The sequence below is a fragment of the Ursus maritimus genome, unplaced genomic scaffold (genome assembly GCF_017311325.1).
Source record: "Ursus maritimus isolate PB19 unplaced genomic scaffold, ASM1731132v1 scaffold_17, whole genome shotgun sequence".
Classification (NCBI taxonomy): Eukaryota; Metazoa; Chordata; class Mammalia; order Carnivora; family Ursidae; genus Ursus; species Ursus maritimus.
In genome coordinates this window covers 39,658,429-39,677,816 of record NW_024424119.1, presented here as the reverse complement: position 1 = coordinate 39,677,816, position 19,388 = coordinate 39,658,429, and the positions used below count along the sequence as shown (strand labels likewise).

Below are 19,388 nucleotides of genomic sequence, written 5' to 3'. Positions count from 1 at the left end.
GTCCATAGCTGAAAGCAAAGGTCCTAAGTACCTCCTTCCCCTATTCTAGGTTCACAGAATATGTTAACCTGTGCTTCCAACCACTCCCCACAAGGGACACATTTCAGCAAAAACTCCCATTGGGAAGGGAGGGAAGGTTTAGTGTGAGGAGAATCCATATCCTGTGGATTGCTTGTACAGTTTGTACAATAAGATATCATACAATATAGGGCATCCTGGTATCAGTGGTTACTTACCAAAGGGATGTCATTAATTTTAGCTGAAAATACAAACCTAGTGACAAAAAGAAAATTATTTTATTTTTCATGCAACACCTAGGGAGAGGGTAACACCTTTCCTAGGGTTGGGGGTTATATTCCTCCAGATTCTTTATTTAAAACAAAAAGCCCAGTCTAGCCAGCTTAGGCAGAAAAGAATTTAATAAAGGCCAAAGAATTTCCTAGAACACCAGTAAATCAGGTTTGGAGGTGTCCACAAATAATGTCCTGACCCAAAACAGGTTTGCTCTGGTAGAGGCAACAAAGCCACCAAACTCCAGTGACAGCGTCTACAGTTAAAACTACTACAGGGGGGCGCCTGGGTGGCTCAGATGGTTAAGTGTCTGCCTTTGGCTCAGGTCCACATCGGGCTCCCTGCTCAGCGGGGAGCGTGCTTCTCTCTCTCCCTCTCCTGTTCCCCCTACTTGTGCTCTCTTGCTCTCTCTCTCAAATAAATAAATAAAATCTTAAACATACACACACACACACACACACACACACACACACACACACACACAAACTGCAGAGATGCTGCTCCCGCTACCTCTAGAAATTCCAAGATTTGCAATTTGCAAAATAGATTCTTCCAGGTACTTATGATTAGAGTCTGGTGTGAGTGCATCTGACTGGCAAAGCCTAAGGTCACAAGACTGTGCCCTCACTGAAATATATACTTGGAATCCAAGTTTTTGACCTCTCCAATATGGAAATGCAGATGCACTCTCACACAGGAAGAATGTTCAAAGTTACTGGGTGGTGGGATGGAAACAATGTGCCCCACAATATGGGTCTTCCATTCTCTAGATCACTGCCTCTCCAGCTTCATTGTGCATACAAGTTATGTGGAGATCTTATTAAAACACAAATTCTGATTCTTTGGGTCTGGGATAGGGCCTGAGATTCTGCATTTCTACTTAGTTTCCAGCTGATGCCAGTGATACTGTTCCATGGATCATTTTCTAGTAGATGAAGGGATGTATCTGCATAAGATCAGAGTCTACTTCACTACTGAGCACAGCCTCATAATAGCAAAACTGGTGATGACAATGAAAAAAAATACTAATAATGGTAGAAACTACTATTTGCTGAATGTTTATTACATGTCAGGTACTCTCTTTACCTATATTTTTGCATTTGGTCTTCAAACAATCCTGCAAGGCATTATTATTACTTTACAAATGAGAAAACAGTTTCAGGAAAATGAAATGACTTAGTTAAGTTCACAAGGTTAGCAGGAGGTAGGGCTGGGAATCAACCTAAGCATGTCTGATTTCAAACTTTGAGTGACCAGTCTCTACTATCTCAATGCCCAGCACTGCCTGACATATCAATCCTAAGATAAGAACCCAGTGATAAGGAAGGAAATGATGGCATAAACTGAGCCTGAATTTTTACTTTGCCTCTCTTATCTTTCAGAATTTATGTCTCAAGTCGTCCTGCACGAAGGTACAGGAAAGGGTATGGCTAAGAAAACAAATTTAGTCAGGGCGCCTGGGTGGCTCAGTCAGTTGGGCATCCAACTCTTGCTTTTGGCTCAGGTTGTGATCTTGGGATCATGATCTTGGGGTCATGGGACTGAACCCCACGTGGGGTCTGCTTAAGATTCTTTCCCCCTCCCCACCCTCTCCCTCTGCTCCTCCTCCCACTTGTGCACGCTCTCTCTCTCAAACAAATAAATAAAATCTTTAAAAAACAAATTTAGTTTTGTTCTATCTTGCAAGAAGAGGCATATATTTCTTGCGGAATAAGGAAATATGTAAAATACAATGCATACATACATATGCATACACACAAGCATACATATTCATATATGTTTCTACCCCTTATATTATTAGAACACTGTTCTAGTATATCCTGTCCTTGAATGACACATATAAACATCTATCTGCCCATGAAAAAAAACAACAAACTTAAGTGCCCAAAATAAAAACAAAAATATACACAAGTTGCAGTAGGTATCTCTGGTTTGCTGTCCCTTTCAAGATTAGAACCTGGCAAGACTTTGGAAGGACACCCCCATCCAACCTCCACACTTAGCTATGTGGTTTATGTAAACTGGTCTCCATACCATTTCCAGGTGGGGGTCTAATGCCCCAGAGACCGATTCAAGGGTTAACGGGAATGTTGTGGCACAGGTTCTGTCAACTGCTAGACATGGATCTTAGCAGCACTTGGCAACCTTGGGGACCATGCAGAAATCAACTATCTATAGGGAGAGCTAATACCAAGGAACCTAAGGTGAGAAATGGCAAGAAAGAAACTAGACATCGTTTAACCTTTGGCTAGAAGCTTGTTTCAAGATATGTCCTTGGACTATAAAGCAATTTATGTTTTTTAAGCTAATTTTAACTCAGGTTTTCTGTTTGACAAGAGAAACCATTGTTTATGCATGTCAACATAGACCAAACAACTAGAATATGACTTAATTTTTAAAAGCTTACTAAACTCAATTTTACATGAGTAGGTTTCAAAAAGTACTCTATTACATACTTTAAATTATACCCTTCTTTTTCTATGAATGCATTTTGTTTTGTATAAGCTATAATCAAAGACTGGGGTGCCAGGCTGGCTCAGCCGATGGAGCCTGCCACTCTTGATCACCAGGTGATGAGTTCATGCCCCACGATGGGTGTAGAGATTACTTAAAAAAATAATAAAATCTTAAAGAAAAGACATAATCAAATGATAAAAAATTAGAAGAAAAGGAGATCAATAACAACAGAATTGAAAATCTAGAAATGGACCCAATTATAAACACAAATGTTATGAATAAATCAATTCAGTAGTGACTGGGAATTATTCAATAAATGATGCTGGAACATTTGACTACCTGCAAAAATAATGAAGTGAGGTTCCAATCCAAAATCTATTCTGACTTTAGAGCTAAATATAAAAAAAGAAAGGAGATTGGCAGGGGCGGGGTGGGGGGCAGCTGCAGCAGGGGGGAAACCAAAAAAGAACCAGAGGGAAATATAGATAAATATATTATCTGATTCAAGGGAGGGAAAGCACTTCCTTAGAAAAATAACCAAATGCTGAAGAGATGATAGCTAAATAGAGGCTGAAAAAAATAACCTTCATAAAAATAAATAAAATTCATCTAAAAAAATGCCATCAACAAAATTACTTTAATTACACCAAAATTACTTAAATGATAAAGAGGGAAATGTATTTCCAATATACAAAATATACTGTAAGTTAATATTTCTAATATATAAGGACTATATGTAATTTATTAGAAATTATTAAAGATGTGTATTTTCAAAAGGAAAAACATATATTTCAAATCTGATAAGCAAAAGTTGATTGCCTGCTACTATAAAACTTCTGGGGAAAAAGCTGATTAATAAAAGGGGTCCTTGCACAAAATCATAAAGGAAGTCGGGTGTATGTGTGTATATTTAAAAAATATACACATAAAAACCCAACTCAGAATGCAACAGAGATTTAAATTTATGACAAATGCCCCAAATTTACATTTAAAAACCTCAAAATTTAATGGAATCTAAGCCACTGGGGAGATAGTCAATAACTCTTCTAATAAGATGTCCTCTTTACTCATTACTGTTTGCTAAGATTTGGGTTAGGCAGTATAACAGGGCTGACATGAAAATTAATAATTTTATCCATACCTTGATTAACATTTTATCACTTTGTGAGTTTAGTTTTGAACATAAATAAGGATGACTTTCCACTAGGAGAATAGAATTTAAACGGCATCAGTAAAACTAAACAAAATGAAACAATTTCTCTTTGTTTCTGGTTGACTCAATAGTCATTTGTCAGATTATTTATTTTAAAAATATTATTCAAAGATATGCAGTATTTCTACAATGATTTGATAAGGACTCCAGCTTATACAACATCCGTTTTAAGAAGAGCACCTGATTTTGCTTTCAGCTAGTTCTTTCAAAAGCTTTCTTCTTTGCTAGTCCCAAGTATAATTTATATATTAACTGAGTAAGGTCCATCCGTACATATTCATTCACATACATTTGGATGTGAATTCTAAATTTTAAAAAAGTCTATGTTTAGAATGAAGACTATCTACAATAATAAATATGCAAAACAAACAAAACTGTTAAAAGCACAGAGCCTAATTTGGGCTCTATAGAACAAAGGTAAATTGTAAGTTAACTTTATCTAACTCCCACGAAAGAAAAATGTCAATCAGAGTTTTATTTGTTCCAGTGATGTTTCTAGTAAAATAGTATTTCTTTAAAGCTGATGATATCTTAGCAATGTAACATCCTTCCAAAGAACAATGGCTCAAAACATCAGGATGATTCCTGAGGAAATTCCCATTACCAGTTCTTCATACCGTTTTTCCTTAAAGGTTCAACTCCAAGCCAAACCAATTTTCTTTGCAAGAGTGCAGCTAAATCACAGTTTATGACTGTATTCATTATGTACCGTACTTGGCCATACCTGCTTTTTATACCTATTATAAAAAGTGCAATTTAAAAAAAAAAGTGCAATTTCATTGAGAAGAAGACCTCAGAGAATGTAATCTATACAAAAATAAATAGTTTAAAAATTTTTTCAAATAGGCTGAATTTCTTTTCCAAAACAATTATATAATAAGATATTCATATTTTGTTTAGTAAAGAGCCTCAATGTTTCATTCACCATCCACTAGGCAGATGCAAGGAAATCTGGGGTAAGTTAGAGGAAAGGGTGATAAAACAGCATTACTAAGCTGCGGTAAATTGGTAGAAGGATGCTGGGTTAAGCTCATGGAAGGATGTGTGATACAACAGTCTAACTAAGCTGTTTTGGTATACTGGACAACTTTGCAAAATACAATTCTGAATTCTACCCTCAAATATAAAATAAGTGAGAATGTAGAAAACTCTGTCAGGCTAAATCTCTTATTTTATTTTTAGAAAATGGGGGCGGGGGGGACACACACAAATATACCAGATACAGCTATTTATTTAAGTGAAAAGGTACCTACTTATATCCTATGTGCATTAAGAGTCAAATTTCCTACTTAGTACGAAGACTTTAACCAGCCTAATAAAAACGTGTCTAAATTATGCCAAGATTACCCAAAGACCATACTGTTAAAAAGTTCAACACCATCAGTCACTAAGGTAATGGAAATCAAAACCACAATGAGATACTACTTCATGCACCCAGGATAATTTTTTTTTTTTTTAATGGAAAACAACAAATATTGGTCAGCATGTTTAGAAACAGGAACCTTTTTACATGGCTGGTGATTGTAAAATAGTGGAGCTACTAAGAAAATAATTTGGCAGCTCCTCAAAAATTTAAGCATAGAGTTATCATACACCCAGCAATTTCACTTCTAGGTAGTTGCCCAAATGAAATGAAATTATATGTCCACTCAAAAACTTGTATACAAATGTGATTAGCAGCATTACTCATGATAGCTAAAAAACAGAAACAACCTCAATGTCCATCAACTGATGAAAGGAAAAACTATGGTATATCCATATAATGAAATATTATTTGGCAATAAAAAGAAACCCTGATACATGCTACAATGTAAAAAAAAAATGCTAAATGCAAGAAGGTAGCCACAAGAGGCCACATGCTATGATTCCACTTAAATGAAATGTGCAGGATAGGCAAATCCATAGAAACATAAAATAGATCAGTGGTTGATGGGCTGGGAGGAAGAAAAGAGGAACTGCTGATGGCTATGGGTTTCTTTCTGGGGTGATAACAGTGTTTTGAATTAGATAGTGGTGATGGTTGCACAACTCCGTAAATATACCAAAACCCACTGAACTGTATGCTTAAAAAGAGTATATCTCATGGTATATGAATTATATCTCATTAAATTTATTATTTTAAAAAGAAAAAAATGATTAAACTGAAAAGCATAATTTTGAATCAGGATATGAATATTTTCATTGTATATCTTATTAATAATACCATGACTGTGTCAGTAAAATCATAAATTGGGTAAAGGCACAGGTACTGCAGGCTTCTAGGAAACTTTTCCCAAAATACACAACTTCCTTCAGAGGGATTAAAATGAAACAAACCAAATCGTGCCACAAATTTCTGCTTTCTATATAATCTGTTCTGTATGTCTGTTCATCTTTGTCCATGTTTCTACTTCCAGCTTGTTAGATTTGAATAATGAACCCAAATGCATGACCCTAAACCCTCTTTATATAGTAATAGCCCAGATTAAATAAATACTGCATGTTAGAATTACAGAACATTAGAAATTAAATAGAGACCTCATACAATCATTTCTCTTCCTCTCAGTCCCTTCCAGTTAGGCCCATGTATTCCAGGAGTGCAAGTTATTGGACTCTTTGAAATTTTGAGATGAGATAAAATACTTCTTTTAGAATTATTTGTTGCTTTTAAAAATACTTGTTCTAAACTGCCACATCAACTAAAATGAATAGAAAGGCCAAGTTGGTTCAGACAAATAAATAATAATGGAAAAGCACCAGTTCTATTGTCATTATATGCCTAACCCAACATAGTATCCTTCTGGCTTCAAACAGCAACCAAATAACTTCATACTGATAGGAGAGCATAAAAATTTTTTTTCAAAGATAACATTAATATACAAAAATTATTCAGCTTGCAGCGCCTGGGTGGCTCAGTCAGTTAAGCATCTGACTCTTGATTTTGATTCAGGTCACAATCTCAGGGTCGTGAGATCAAGCCTTGCCTCAGGCTCCGTGCTTAGCACAGAGTCTGCTTGAGATTCTCTCTCTCCCTCTTCCTCTGCCCCTACCCCCACTTACTTGCTCTCTCTTTCTAAGATAAATAAAATCTTTAAAAAAATAATAAAAATAAAAATTATTCAGCTTAAGATCAGATACAAACCTTCAATCTAGCCATGCAATATCAACGGCACAATCCTACAGCTGCCCTCTCAGCCCTGAGGTACACTGACTGGACAGATGGCCTTAATTCAGATGAATTTCCTTCAGAGTATCACCTGGATAGAATATATTTCATTATTTCTATCTTTCTGGGAATAATAAAGGCCTGAATTCTAGCAAACTGAGCCAATGGTTTTGTAAGTGCTGACGGCGCAGAATTCTCTGACATACATGGATGAGGGACTCTCTGTCACCTCATGTGCCATACCTGGTATGCACTGTGCTGTGGCCTCAGTGGTTATGGTTGGAGCGACTGGGGGCTGCTGCTGACTGGAGCTCACTTCTGGCTCTGTGTTAACTGAGGGAGAAAGAGCTACCTCACAGGAGGAGACCTGGCTGGGCAGATGGGGCAGGAACTCTTCAGAAGCAACTTGGTCATCCTGTCCAGGCAGTTGCAGGGCAGACAAAGGGATGCTGATCTGTTTGTTAGGATGGGATGTGCTCACAGGCATCTGCATGGCCACCTGCTGGTTGGTGCCATGGGCACCAGGGGGTCCTCTGTTTGGTGAAGCCAGAGATACCCTGGCAGTCTTCTGGACGATTGGTCTGGACATGACAGAGGGGGATGCAGACACACCGTGTGGGTCTAGCTCTGTGCCAATGGCAGATGTCACATGGGGAATCAGCTTAGCAGACCCCATGCAGGAGGGACCAGCATGAGTCTGAGGCTTGGGTTTTGCCATCTGTGTCAATGACAGGGCTGGTCCATCTACCCCTCCGGTCAGCTCTGCATTCGCCACAATGTAATAATCTTCAGGAATCTCTTGTTTGATTTTCTTAATGATGACATCATTGCTGCACTCATCAACCATTTGAGCCTGGGAGCTGGAATGGAGAGAAGATGGGACTATTCCAGGCCTTTTTCGAGCAATGCTTTGAGGCCTTTGGGTTTGGGGTTCAAAGTCACTATCCTCGTCTGTAACAGAGGACTCACAAACCATGTCGAACAGAGTGTTTTCATCTTCATATTCTTCAACAGCTTCATCCAGTTCAGAGGGCTCACTGCAATAAGAGAAGTCACAAGAGTCTCTCGTCCGATTACAGTCTAGTTTCGCTTTCACTGGTCTCCCAGGGTACCTTTCAACAGGGCTAGTTTGTGTCTCAGAGGGTACTCCAATTATACTGGGACTATCAGAATTAAAACTTCTGTTATCCTGGAAACAGACCCTTTCTTGGGACCCAGCTCTGCAAGTAGCTGTCAGTGGCCAGTGATAAGCATGGCCAGCACTACAGCCCCACATTGCTGTGAGGTTCCCATGGGAACCTTCCGAAAGCAAGTGTTTCAGGTTTGGAATAAGGCTGCAAATGGTCCCATGGCTGTGGGCCCAGCTGACCAATTTGGACAGATTCTCAGATGAAGTATGAAGGCAATCCTCCATGTTACAGGATCAGCAGTGTCTTTCCTAAAGGGAAATAATCAAAATAAAAAGCCATTATTACCCAAGATATTCCCATATCTCCATTACTTCAATTTCCTTGAACTATGACCATGTGGCATAAAAAAGAAATGCCCTTCAAAACTGTATCTAGTTAATATCGCTGCACACGGGCAGAGATTGGAAGAGAATACAGGGAAAAGTAAAAACAAAACAAAATGAAACAGTGATGCCTTATGGCTGTGAGACAAGATGATTTTTGTTAGTTTCCTTGATGTTATAATAATATCTGCATAAAATATCTGCATGAGAAAAAAAGTGGGAAAGAAAAAAAATTAAGCAATAAAAAAGAGATGAACTTTTTCACAGTACATTTTACTTCCAAAGTCAGTCACAAAGAGAGGTTTAGTCAGCTCCTTAATAAAATGTGTACATTGTCTGTATTAACCAAGAGGATGCACTTCCAACTTTACCCTCTGCCATCAGAAACTTCATTACTAAAGGCAGAACCAACAAAGGCTTAGATCCATTCTAGGATAAGTCACAGGAGGGAAGTCAATTCTCTGCTGGGCACCAGAAAACAAATGATGTTAACTGAGAGTCCAAGGAGAGAATGAAGCGCTGTAGTGGGGGAGAAAAGTCTTTAGCAGGGAAGGGAGAGTGGACAGGGAGGAGAGCCACTAGAGGGCGCCTGCTGGGGTCAGGGGCACAGGCAGTCTGTAGACCAGAAGCAAGGATGGGTGGGCCAGGTGCCAGGACTCTAAACCAAATCTTAGGACCTAGCTTGCTGCCTCCTTGCTGGGTGAAATTCCTGAAATACTGCCTTTCATCTCACAATTTAGAAGTAAAAGATGTGTCTGGTTTATTCCACCATCTGAGCTACCATTCTTACTGGCCGGAGGTCAAAAAGAATCACTTGTTATGGGTCCTTGGCTGAGTAACAATGAGGACAACATGATGGGCAAGAAAAGTAAAATGGGGCATGTAGAGTCTACATGTGATTAGAAAGGTCAAGTAAGTTTCTGATAAAGGGGAGATTCTGGGGAGATTTGAGCGGGGCAAGACCAAGGATCTTGATGAATGGTTTAGTCTGCCCTGTCCATCTGCAGCTATGAGTGAGAAGTGGTGCCTCACTGTTAGGTGGGCTCTGCACTAAGATGCCAAGGTCTAACGGTAATGTCAGGTGGCCATACAAAAGGGCACATCTGAACCTCCGTGGCGCCCCATCAATCGTTAGGTAAATTCAAACCCTTTCACATGTTATGAGGCCTCTGTGATGTGGTCATGGCTACAGTCAACTCCTCAAAGCCGCATTTCCTACTACTATGGGCTCTTCCCACATTTCTCATGGTCTCCTCTTCTCTAAACAGTTTCTCACACTCATTGGACCTCTAAAAACTCGTTCTTTGGCTTGATATGCACCCTCTTCTTTCGTCATCTGGAAAACCCTCTCAAAACTGAACTCGGGACCACTTCCTGTTAAAGTTTTTACAGACTTTCGGCCTCAGATATTTATTCACTTGTATTCATTCTTCACTTGTACTCCTATCATCTCTTGAGTTATTTCTGTACTGTTATCATTGCCATTCTTGTCTGTCTCTCAAACTTGACTGAGAATTCCCTGAGGACAGGAACTATGATTTTTTAAACTTTTTATTTATTTATTTGTAATATTTTAGTATAAGGGGCTATAATTTTTCATTCATTGATGAGGACCTAGTTGGGGACAGAGATATTAATATAATATGGTCCTGCTCTTGAGACTTTATAATCTATTGTTAATGATGAATAAATGAAGAATGAATCAATAAATATATAAATACTGGCAGTGCCATCAACACTAACCAAACATAAGACCTTCAAATAAGAAACATGAAATTTCCTCCTATCACTTTTATTGTAATCACTGAAGGGAGCAGAGGATATTTCTCCCCAGTGGTATAACCAAACCACAGCTGTCTTGTGCATAGGAGAGTAGTAAGTGAGCTACCAGATTTTATGAAGCAGTACAGTGAATGGAAAGACCAGTAACTGGTGTCGGAGTAGGGAACTTCAATTCTAGTCCTGGAGTTGATGTCTGTGGCCTCAGACAAGTCACTAATTACTTCTAAGCTAAAATGTCAGCACTATATGATCTTTATGTTCCCTTCATACTTTAGGAATTTAGGGACTTATTTTATTTATACTCCTTTCATATAACTTTAAGGTAAAAATGCAGATAAAAGAGAAAGACTCGTACACTTATCACAATGAGCGCTGAGTAATGTATAGAGCTGTTGAATCACTATATTGTACACCTGAAACTAATATAATACTGTATGTTAACTATACTGGAATTAAAATTAAAAACTTGATTAAAAAAAAAGACTGAGGTTTTTGATGTTTGTTTTTTAAGCTTTCTTAATATATCTATTTAATTGGTATGGCAGAGACCATATGCTTACCCAGTATTCCTTCTCTCTTTTTCCTTACAGAGAGTCCCAATTTGTTGGGGCAGCAATATGTTCACCTAAAACAGATTTCCCAGCTTCCCTTGAAGTAGGACTTGTCATATGACACAGTTCTGGTCAATAATATGTAAATAAAAGACACTGAGTGACTTGTCTGATTTTGGCCTTTTTGTCTTTTTCCCTTTGTTCTTCCCCTTCTTTCTGCCTGGAATAAGGACACGATAGCTGGTGCTCCAGAGACCATATTGGAAACATGAAATAAGAACTTAAGGATGGGAGAGAACATTCAGAAGGAGCTTGGGTCCCTGTTGACATCACAGAGCCACTGCGTCAACTCTGAACTATTTAGGATTCTTTGTTACATAATGAAAGATAAGACCTTGATCTTGCTTAAGCCACTGTTGTTGGAGTATTTCAATCAATGAAATAATAAATGAATTGCTGAACTCAGTTACTAACTGATACACAAAAAATAATATTCATTTCTGGTTTTTGGAACCTCAGAGTAGAATCCTTCAATTTATCTGCACCACCCCACCAAGTACAATTGTTTTTCAAACTGGACTCCACAAATAAATTATTGGGAGGTCTATAATTCTATTCCAAAATATTTATAACTGTTTTCATTTTGATACTAGTAAAAATATGATTAATAAAAGTATATTGTGAATCATCTAAATAAACACCTTAGATCCAAATATTGCCTTTGTATCTATACTCAGATTATTGTCCATAATCACCTAAAGTGACATGACTCAACTTCCAATTTGTTTGGAAACCTGTTCATGTTGTTTCCTTTTTAGCAGATAGAAATATAAAACTTGTCTTTTGAATTAATAATTCTCAAATGAAAGGCATCATGATCTGACATCATGAAAATGGCATATGTGATACTGAAGCAATACACCACTTTAAGTGTTACAGGGTAATGAGAAGATAAAAAGGAGTTGAAATAAATATACATGTTCATAGAAAGCAATGAATATACATTATGGCACAATATTTGAATGAAGATGTTGTAACAGTTCAAATACATAAAAATGCGGCAGAATCAAAACACAAAATTATATAAGCATGTGGAACTCCAAAGAACTGACTGTTCAGGTAAGAGCTACTATACAGTGGTAAAATAGTACCTTTGCTGAAGGTCCCACAAGCCAGGAAAAAAAATTATAATAAAAGACAAAACAGATAAAATTTTAAATTTTGTTAAAAGCTTATCCACTTAATTATGTAATAATCACCAACCTTTAAGAATCAATAGGTAGTAATCATAAGTCACTTTTATTACATTCTGAAATTCACTAGCAATCTCATCAAGAGGCTCTTAAACTTTTCTTGAGTATCATAAAATGAAAATATTTTCAAGTTATCATTATTAATATATTTCAGCCAGGCAACCAATGTTAACCAATATAGTTATGAGAGCATATTTGCTGATATGTAGGGTAATTAAATGGATTGAGTCCAAGCTGACAAGGAATAGCTATCAATATACTGCAATACATTCTAAATTTAATACAAAACAAAATCAATAAGAAGACAATTAAGGTATTTCCAAAGTGCTGAAAATAAGTCAGTTCTAGAACCTACTGTGCTTCAAAAGTCTGATGATGAGCTCTACACTGAAAAATAATGTCTTTTCTACATTTTCAAGAATTAAAAATAACTTCAGACAGTATTTTCCCATATCTGATATGGGCAATGATTGGATTAGACACTCAGCTTTATAGAGTTATCATGTGACACTTGATTAAAAAAACAAACTCAAAGAGGGGCACCTGGGTGGCTCAGTCAGTTGAGTATCCAACTCTTGGTTTCGGCTCAGGTCATGATCTCAGGGTCATGAGATCAAGCCCCGCATCAAGACCCACATTAGTTAGGAGTCTGCTTCGGATTCTCTCTCTTCCTCTCTTCTACCCCTCCCTCCTGCTTGCTCTAATAAATAAATAAATCTTAAAAATAAAACAAAACAAAACTCAGAGAGTCCTGACTAACAGAGTTTAGGTTAAGTATGAAATTTGCTTATCTTAAATTAGCAAACAAAGCTATGAAGTTATTATTACCACATTATATGTTAACTTATTCAAGAAGACACTCTATGTATCAGTATTTACATTACTAAAGTCAAAATCTGAAAGCCATTAAATACAGAGTCAGACTTTCTACTATTAAACCCAACACTAGGGGCGCCTGGGTGGCTCAGTCAGTTAAGCATCTGCCTTCAGCTCAGGTCATGATCCCGGTGTCCTGGGATCGAGGCCCGCATCAGGCTCCCTGCTTAGTGGGGAGTCTGCTTCTCCCTCTCCCTCTGCTGCTCCCCCTGCTTGTGCTCTCTCTCTTTCAAATAAATAAATAAAATCTTTAAAAAATTAAACAAAAAATAAACCCAACACTGATCATTAAGGTTTCAGTAGAGTAATATAAAACCAGTTATTATTACAGCTAATATTTATTGAACAACTGTTAGTTGCCAGGCACTATTCTAGGACTTGACATACAAATAATCCTAATTATAGTAATAATCCTAATAAGTTAAATAAATTATTATCCTCATTTTATAAATAAGTAAACTAAGTTACTTGAACAAAGCAGTGGTAGAACCAAAATTTGAACTTTGGTCTTACTATTTTGGTTTACGGCTGTCTCAGAACTATAAGCATAAATATTATGTTTATACTTACTTAAATAACATTGTGACCAAAAATGACTTAAGGCAGCACTGGGTATAAAGAAGGTCCATGAAAATGTTTTTCTTTCAAAAGACTGAGAAAAGCTTTTTAGGAAAAAAAAAAAAAGAGTATGAAAAGATTATGTCACTTTCCCAAAACCTGACAAAATGAGTTACCAGCCAAATACCAGTGAATGTCTAGTTGGCTTTTACCTCACTTCAGTTACAATCTGCCCCATAGCCCTTATAGTCAATCTCTTTATAAGGTCCTGAATCTTTCAAAGGATTTGGTGTTGCTATTGTTTTAATACCACTAAATACATCAATTGCTTATGGATGACAAAATTGACACAAGAAAAAAAAAAAAAGAAAATCTTAGTAGCCATATAGCTATAAAAGAAGTTGAATGTTTAAAAAAAAAAATCTCCAAAAGAAAGATTTCACTGCAGGGTGCCTGCGTGGCTCAGTCGATTAAGCATCTGCCTTCTGCTCAGGTCATGATCTCAGGATCCTGGGATCCAGCCTGGTGTTGGGCTCCCTGCTCAGCAGGGAGTCTGCTTCTCCCTCTCTCTCTGCCCACCCTCACCATGTGCTCTCTCTCTCTCTGTGTCTCTCTCTCTCAAATAAATGAAATCTTGAAAAAAAAAAAAAGAAATATATCACTGGTAAATTCTATCACACATTCAAGGAAGAAATAATACCAAAATTATGCAAATATTTTTAAAAAAATAGGAAGAGAAGGGAACATTATCCAACTTGTCTAAGGAGGCCAGCATAACCCTACTAACAAAACCTGACAAAAATATTACAGTAAAGAAAATTACAGATCAACATTCCTTATTTTATGCAAAAATCTTTTACAAAACATTAGCAAAATGAATCCAACAATATATAAAATGGATAATAAATCATGACCAAGTAAGCCTTATCCCAAGAATGCAAAGTTAGCTGAACATTCAAAAATCAACCAATATAGGGGGCGCCTGGGTGGCTCAGTCATTAAGCATCTGCCTTCGGAGGGCGTGATCCCAGGTCCTGGGATCGAGTCCCACATCGGGGTCCCTGCTCCGCTGGGAGCCTGCTTCTTCCTCTCCCACTCCCCCTGCTTGAGTTCCCTCTCTCACTGGCTCTCTCTTTCTCTGTCAAATAAATAAAATCTAAAAAAAAAAAAAAAAAAAATCAACCAATATAATTCAACATATTAACAGTCCACCGGAGAAAAACCATACATGATCATCTCAATAGACGCAAACGAAGCATTTGACAAAATTAAATATTCACTAACAATTAAAAACTCTTAGTAAGCTAATAATAGTAGGAACTTCCTCAAGCTGATATATATATATATATATATATATATAAAATCTATAGCTAATATTAAACAATATAAAAGACTGAATTGTTTTCTCCCAAGATCAGGAGTAAGACAAGAATGCTCTTGCATCACTTTTATTCAGTACTGTCACACTGAAATAATGAAATAAAAGGAAATAAAAGATAGAAAAATTAGAAGAAGTAAAACTGTTTTTACATGTAGATGATACTGCTGTTTGTTGAAAATTCCAGAGAATTCATGAAACTGCTAGAACTCATAAACGAATTTCTTAGCAAAGTAATTGGGTAAAAAATTAATATTTTTTAAAAATCCATTCTTTTCTGTATACTAGCAACGAAACATTAGAAAATTAACTCTTTAAAAATTCTACTTATAGTCGTGTCAAAAGTATTAAACACCTAGGGCTAAATCTAACAAAAGTATCCAAGACTTCTATACTAAAAACTACAAAACATTGCTGAGAGAATTAAATGTGACATCAATAAATAGAGATAAATACTGTATTTGTGGATTTGAAGATTCAATATTGTTAGGTTGGTATTATTCCCAACTGATCTATATATTCAATGCAATTCCAATCAAAATTCCAGTTGGCTTTTTTACAAGAAATAGATACATTGATTCTAACATTTATATGGAAATGCAAAAGATCTGGAATAACCAAAGCAAAATCTTTAAATGAAGATAAAGTTGGAGAACTCACTATACCTGATTTCAAGGCTTAGAATAATTTCAAGCTATAGTAATCAAGATCATGGGGGTACTGACAAAAGAATAGACATGTACATCAATGGAACAGAATGAGTATCCAGAAACAAACCCACACATATTCTGTCAACTGATTTTCTTCAAAAGGCAAAGGGAATTCAATAGGAAAGGAAAAATTTTTCAACAAACAATGCTAAATCAATTGGACAGCCATTAAAAAACCACCAACCAACCTTTGAGTTAATAAAAATTAACTCAAAATGGATCATAGACCTAAATCTAAAACATAGGGGGGTGCCGAGGGGCGCCTGGGTGGCTCAGTCGTTAAGCGTCTGCCTTCGGCTCAGGGCGTGATCCCGGCGTTATGGGATGGAGCCCCGCATCAGGCTCCTCCGCTGGGAGCCTGCTTCTTCCTCTCCTACTCCCCCTGCTTGTGTTCCCTCTCTCTCTGGCTGTCTCTCTCTGCCAAATTAATAAATAAATCTTTAAAAAAAATAAAATAAAATAAAACACAGGGGGGGTGCCTGGATGGCTCAGTCAGTTGAGCACCCAACTCCTCATCTCAGCTCTGGTTTTAATCTCACATTCGTGAGTTTAAGCCCCACTCCGGGCTCCACCCTAGGCGTGGAACCTACTTAAATAAACTAACTAACTAACTAACTAACTAAATAAATAAATCTAAAACTAGAAAAATTCCAGAAGAAATCATAGGATAATATCTTTGTCACCTTGGGGTAGGCAAAGGTTTCTTAGGATGCAAAAGTACAAGCCTTAAAAATTTTGATAAACTGGGCTACATCAGTTGCTAATGGAATATAAACAATCCAGGGATGGTGAAGGTATTCATCAAACTTAAACACACTCAACAATTGCTACCTTCTTTCAGGAGATCCCCTATGTAACTTTCAATGCTATCTAAGGAAACTTGGATATGGTCTAAAAAGCACTGATGATGTCTCAACTAACAGACCAGTGACTAACAAAGCTAGAAACAAAAGAAAATAAAACAAACTGTGGGAAGTATGGCTTCTATCCAAACTAGAAATAAGGTTACTATGTTTTTCTTATTTACTGAGAATGACATACACTTCCTATTTTATTTTTCCATTAACTACAACTCTTAGAATCTAAAAAGTGTTTCATATAAGCCTAATTTCCCCATATTTTCATTAAAGGATGCAATTTATTATATATGCTAAATATGGGAAAATATTCCAACAATGGAATTCTACTAAAAAACATCTGAAGAAAGAAGTTCCAACATTAATGCACAATAATGTGCAGAAAGTGAGAGACTATGGACTATGAGAAACAAACTGAGGGCCTCAGAGGGGAGGGGGGCGGGGGAATTGGATAGACCGGTGATGGGTAGTAAGGAGGGCACGTGTTGCATGGTGCACTGGGTGTTATACACAACTAATGAATCATCAAACTTTACATTGGAAACCGGGGATGTACTGTACGGTGACTAACATAATATAATAAAAAAACATTAAAAAAAAATAATGTGCAGAAAGAAGATACTACTTTAATAATACAGTTAAAGGACAGAGAAAGGGTATTTATTCCTACTGAGGCCTAAAATATGCTTTCCAAACTATAATACCCATCTTTTGGGGGGAGGGCGGTGCAAAAGGAGTGGTTTTATTAAAGTATAGGCAGACCCATGGGCAGAAAGAGCTGCCAAAACCCATCTATTGTTTAAAAAAATTTATCTGTAAGTTACATAAATTAGTACAAGCATTAAAAGTGAGCTTACAAATGTAGAACTCAGACTATATAATATGTGCTTTACTTTAAGATAATACATTTATTAAATTTTCAAATGTTACAAGTACCATGTAATCCATCATGTAATTTTTGGAAACAGACAAATCTAAAAGATACTTTGTACCTAGCAAATTTAAAAATCATAATAAAAAAAGCTTTCAATTCTATGCCATGAATATATAACATGTATTTCATTTATATTTCAATTCAGTAAATATCTATTAAATACCTGTTATATGCTAAATACTGTGTTATGGACTGAATTGTTCCCTCCCCCACAAACAAAAGATATGTTTTAGTCCTAAATCTCAGTACCTCAGAATGTTACTTATTAGGTAACCTGTAATTGCAGATGTAATTTAATTAAGTTTCCATGAAGTCATACAGAGGTAAAATGGGCCCCTAATCCATATGACTGATGTCCTTAAGACGAGACAGACATAGGGAGAAAGCGATGTGAAAGCTAAGACAGAGACTGGAGTGGCTCCTGGGATTGAGCCCTGCATGAGGCTCCCTGCTCTATGGAGAGTCTGCTTCTCTGCCTCTCTCCCCTGTTCATGCACGATCTCTCAAATAAATAAATAAAATCTTTAAAAATTATCTCTAAAATAAAGTCAAAAGTCTTTTACATAATCTATAAGACCATCATAATCAGGCCCTTGCCTACTTTTTCAGACATACTCTTGTTCTTCCATTCAGCCATACTGAACAACTTCCATTTCCTCAGTATCTTCTGGGCCTTCACACAGCTCTACTTTTACTGCCTCTCACCTGATTTTTATGCATTCTTAGGTTCTCAACTTGCACATCACTAGGTTTTTTAGGTAACCTTCCCTGACTCATCCTGGTCTAGATTAGATGCCCCTGCCCATGTTCCTGTAACACCTTATTCTGTTTGCTGGAGCACCTACTATGTTTTATTTAAATTATCTATTTTATCATTTCCCTTTTTTCTTAGACTATAAGCTCTGTGATGATACAGAATGTCTGTCGTTGTCACCCTTCCCTTTCTATGGGTCAGGCCAATGCTTCACAATGTCTAATACATATTTATTGATAGAATGGGTGACAGGTGACATTTTATATTTGACTCAAGGAAGTAAGTTAGGTGAACAAGTGAAAACCTCTTAAGTCACATTATTTTATACTCTCACTCAGGGAGCCTAGAATAACTAGAATGACTTTGAAAGTCAACTGAAATGGTTTCCACTTGGGCAGAGTAAAAAAAAATCCACCCCCCCTTTCTTAAAGTAGGCTTCATGCCCAGCATGGAGCCTAACACAGGGCTTTGAAATCATGACCCTGAGATCAAGACCTGAGTGGAGATGAAGAGTCGGATGCTTAACCAACTGAGCCACCCAGGTGCCCCTAAGAAAATTCTTTTAAAATATCTTAAGTGATTTTCCAAAGTCAGACAGGACGTACTTTTCACAGAAAGGTATACTTATGCTTGTCTATAGGTTGGAAGGTTTTTATATGTAAGTTAGACTATTCATGTTATGCCCTCAAAATCAGTGATTCCTGCGTTGCCTTTTTAAAGCAAATTGAATAAATCATCACACCTAACCTATACATTTACTCTTCTCTTATGATGTTTACCTTAAGAACAAATCTGTCCTGGCTCCTGAGATAGAAACCTGGGAATTGGCCTAGTCTTTATTTGCCCTCATCCCTCAAAAGCGATTCACGCCAATTGCTGCCTGTTATTTTCTAACAGATCTGCTGTCTTCCTTTCTTTTCCATTCCTGACACAGGGCTCGATCCCATGACCCGAGCCAAGGGCAGACGCTTAACCGACTGAGCCACCCACGTGCCCCTAACTTTATTATAGAGATAATTTAAAAGTATTACATGGTTGTAAGCAAGAAAGCAACTTTAGAATCATCATTCTGATTATACTTGAAGAGATCAAGACTAGAGGCAGGAATCCAGTTAG

The 19,388-nt window shown here is 37.0% G+C and overlaps 1 protein-coding gene across 1 annotated transcript in view; it reads right to left on the bottom strand.

Annotated features, from left to right (window-relative positions):
- The window catches only part of KIAA1958 (KIAA1958 ortholog), a 152,110-nt gene that overhangs the window by 70,301 nt on the left and 62,421 nt on the right, over positions 1 to 19,388 (bottom strand). The window contains exon 2 of the mRNA XM_040631734.1: positions 7,350 to 8,544. Within this exon, the coding sequence (XP_040487668.1) occupies positions 7,350 to 8,520 (1,171 nt within the window). The 5' untranslated portion in view covers positions 8,521 to 8,544. The remainder of the gene's footprint in view (positions 1 to 7,349; positions 8,545 to 19,388) is intronic.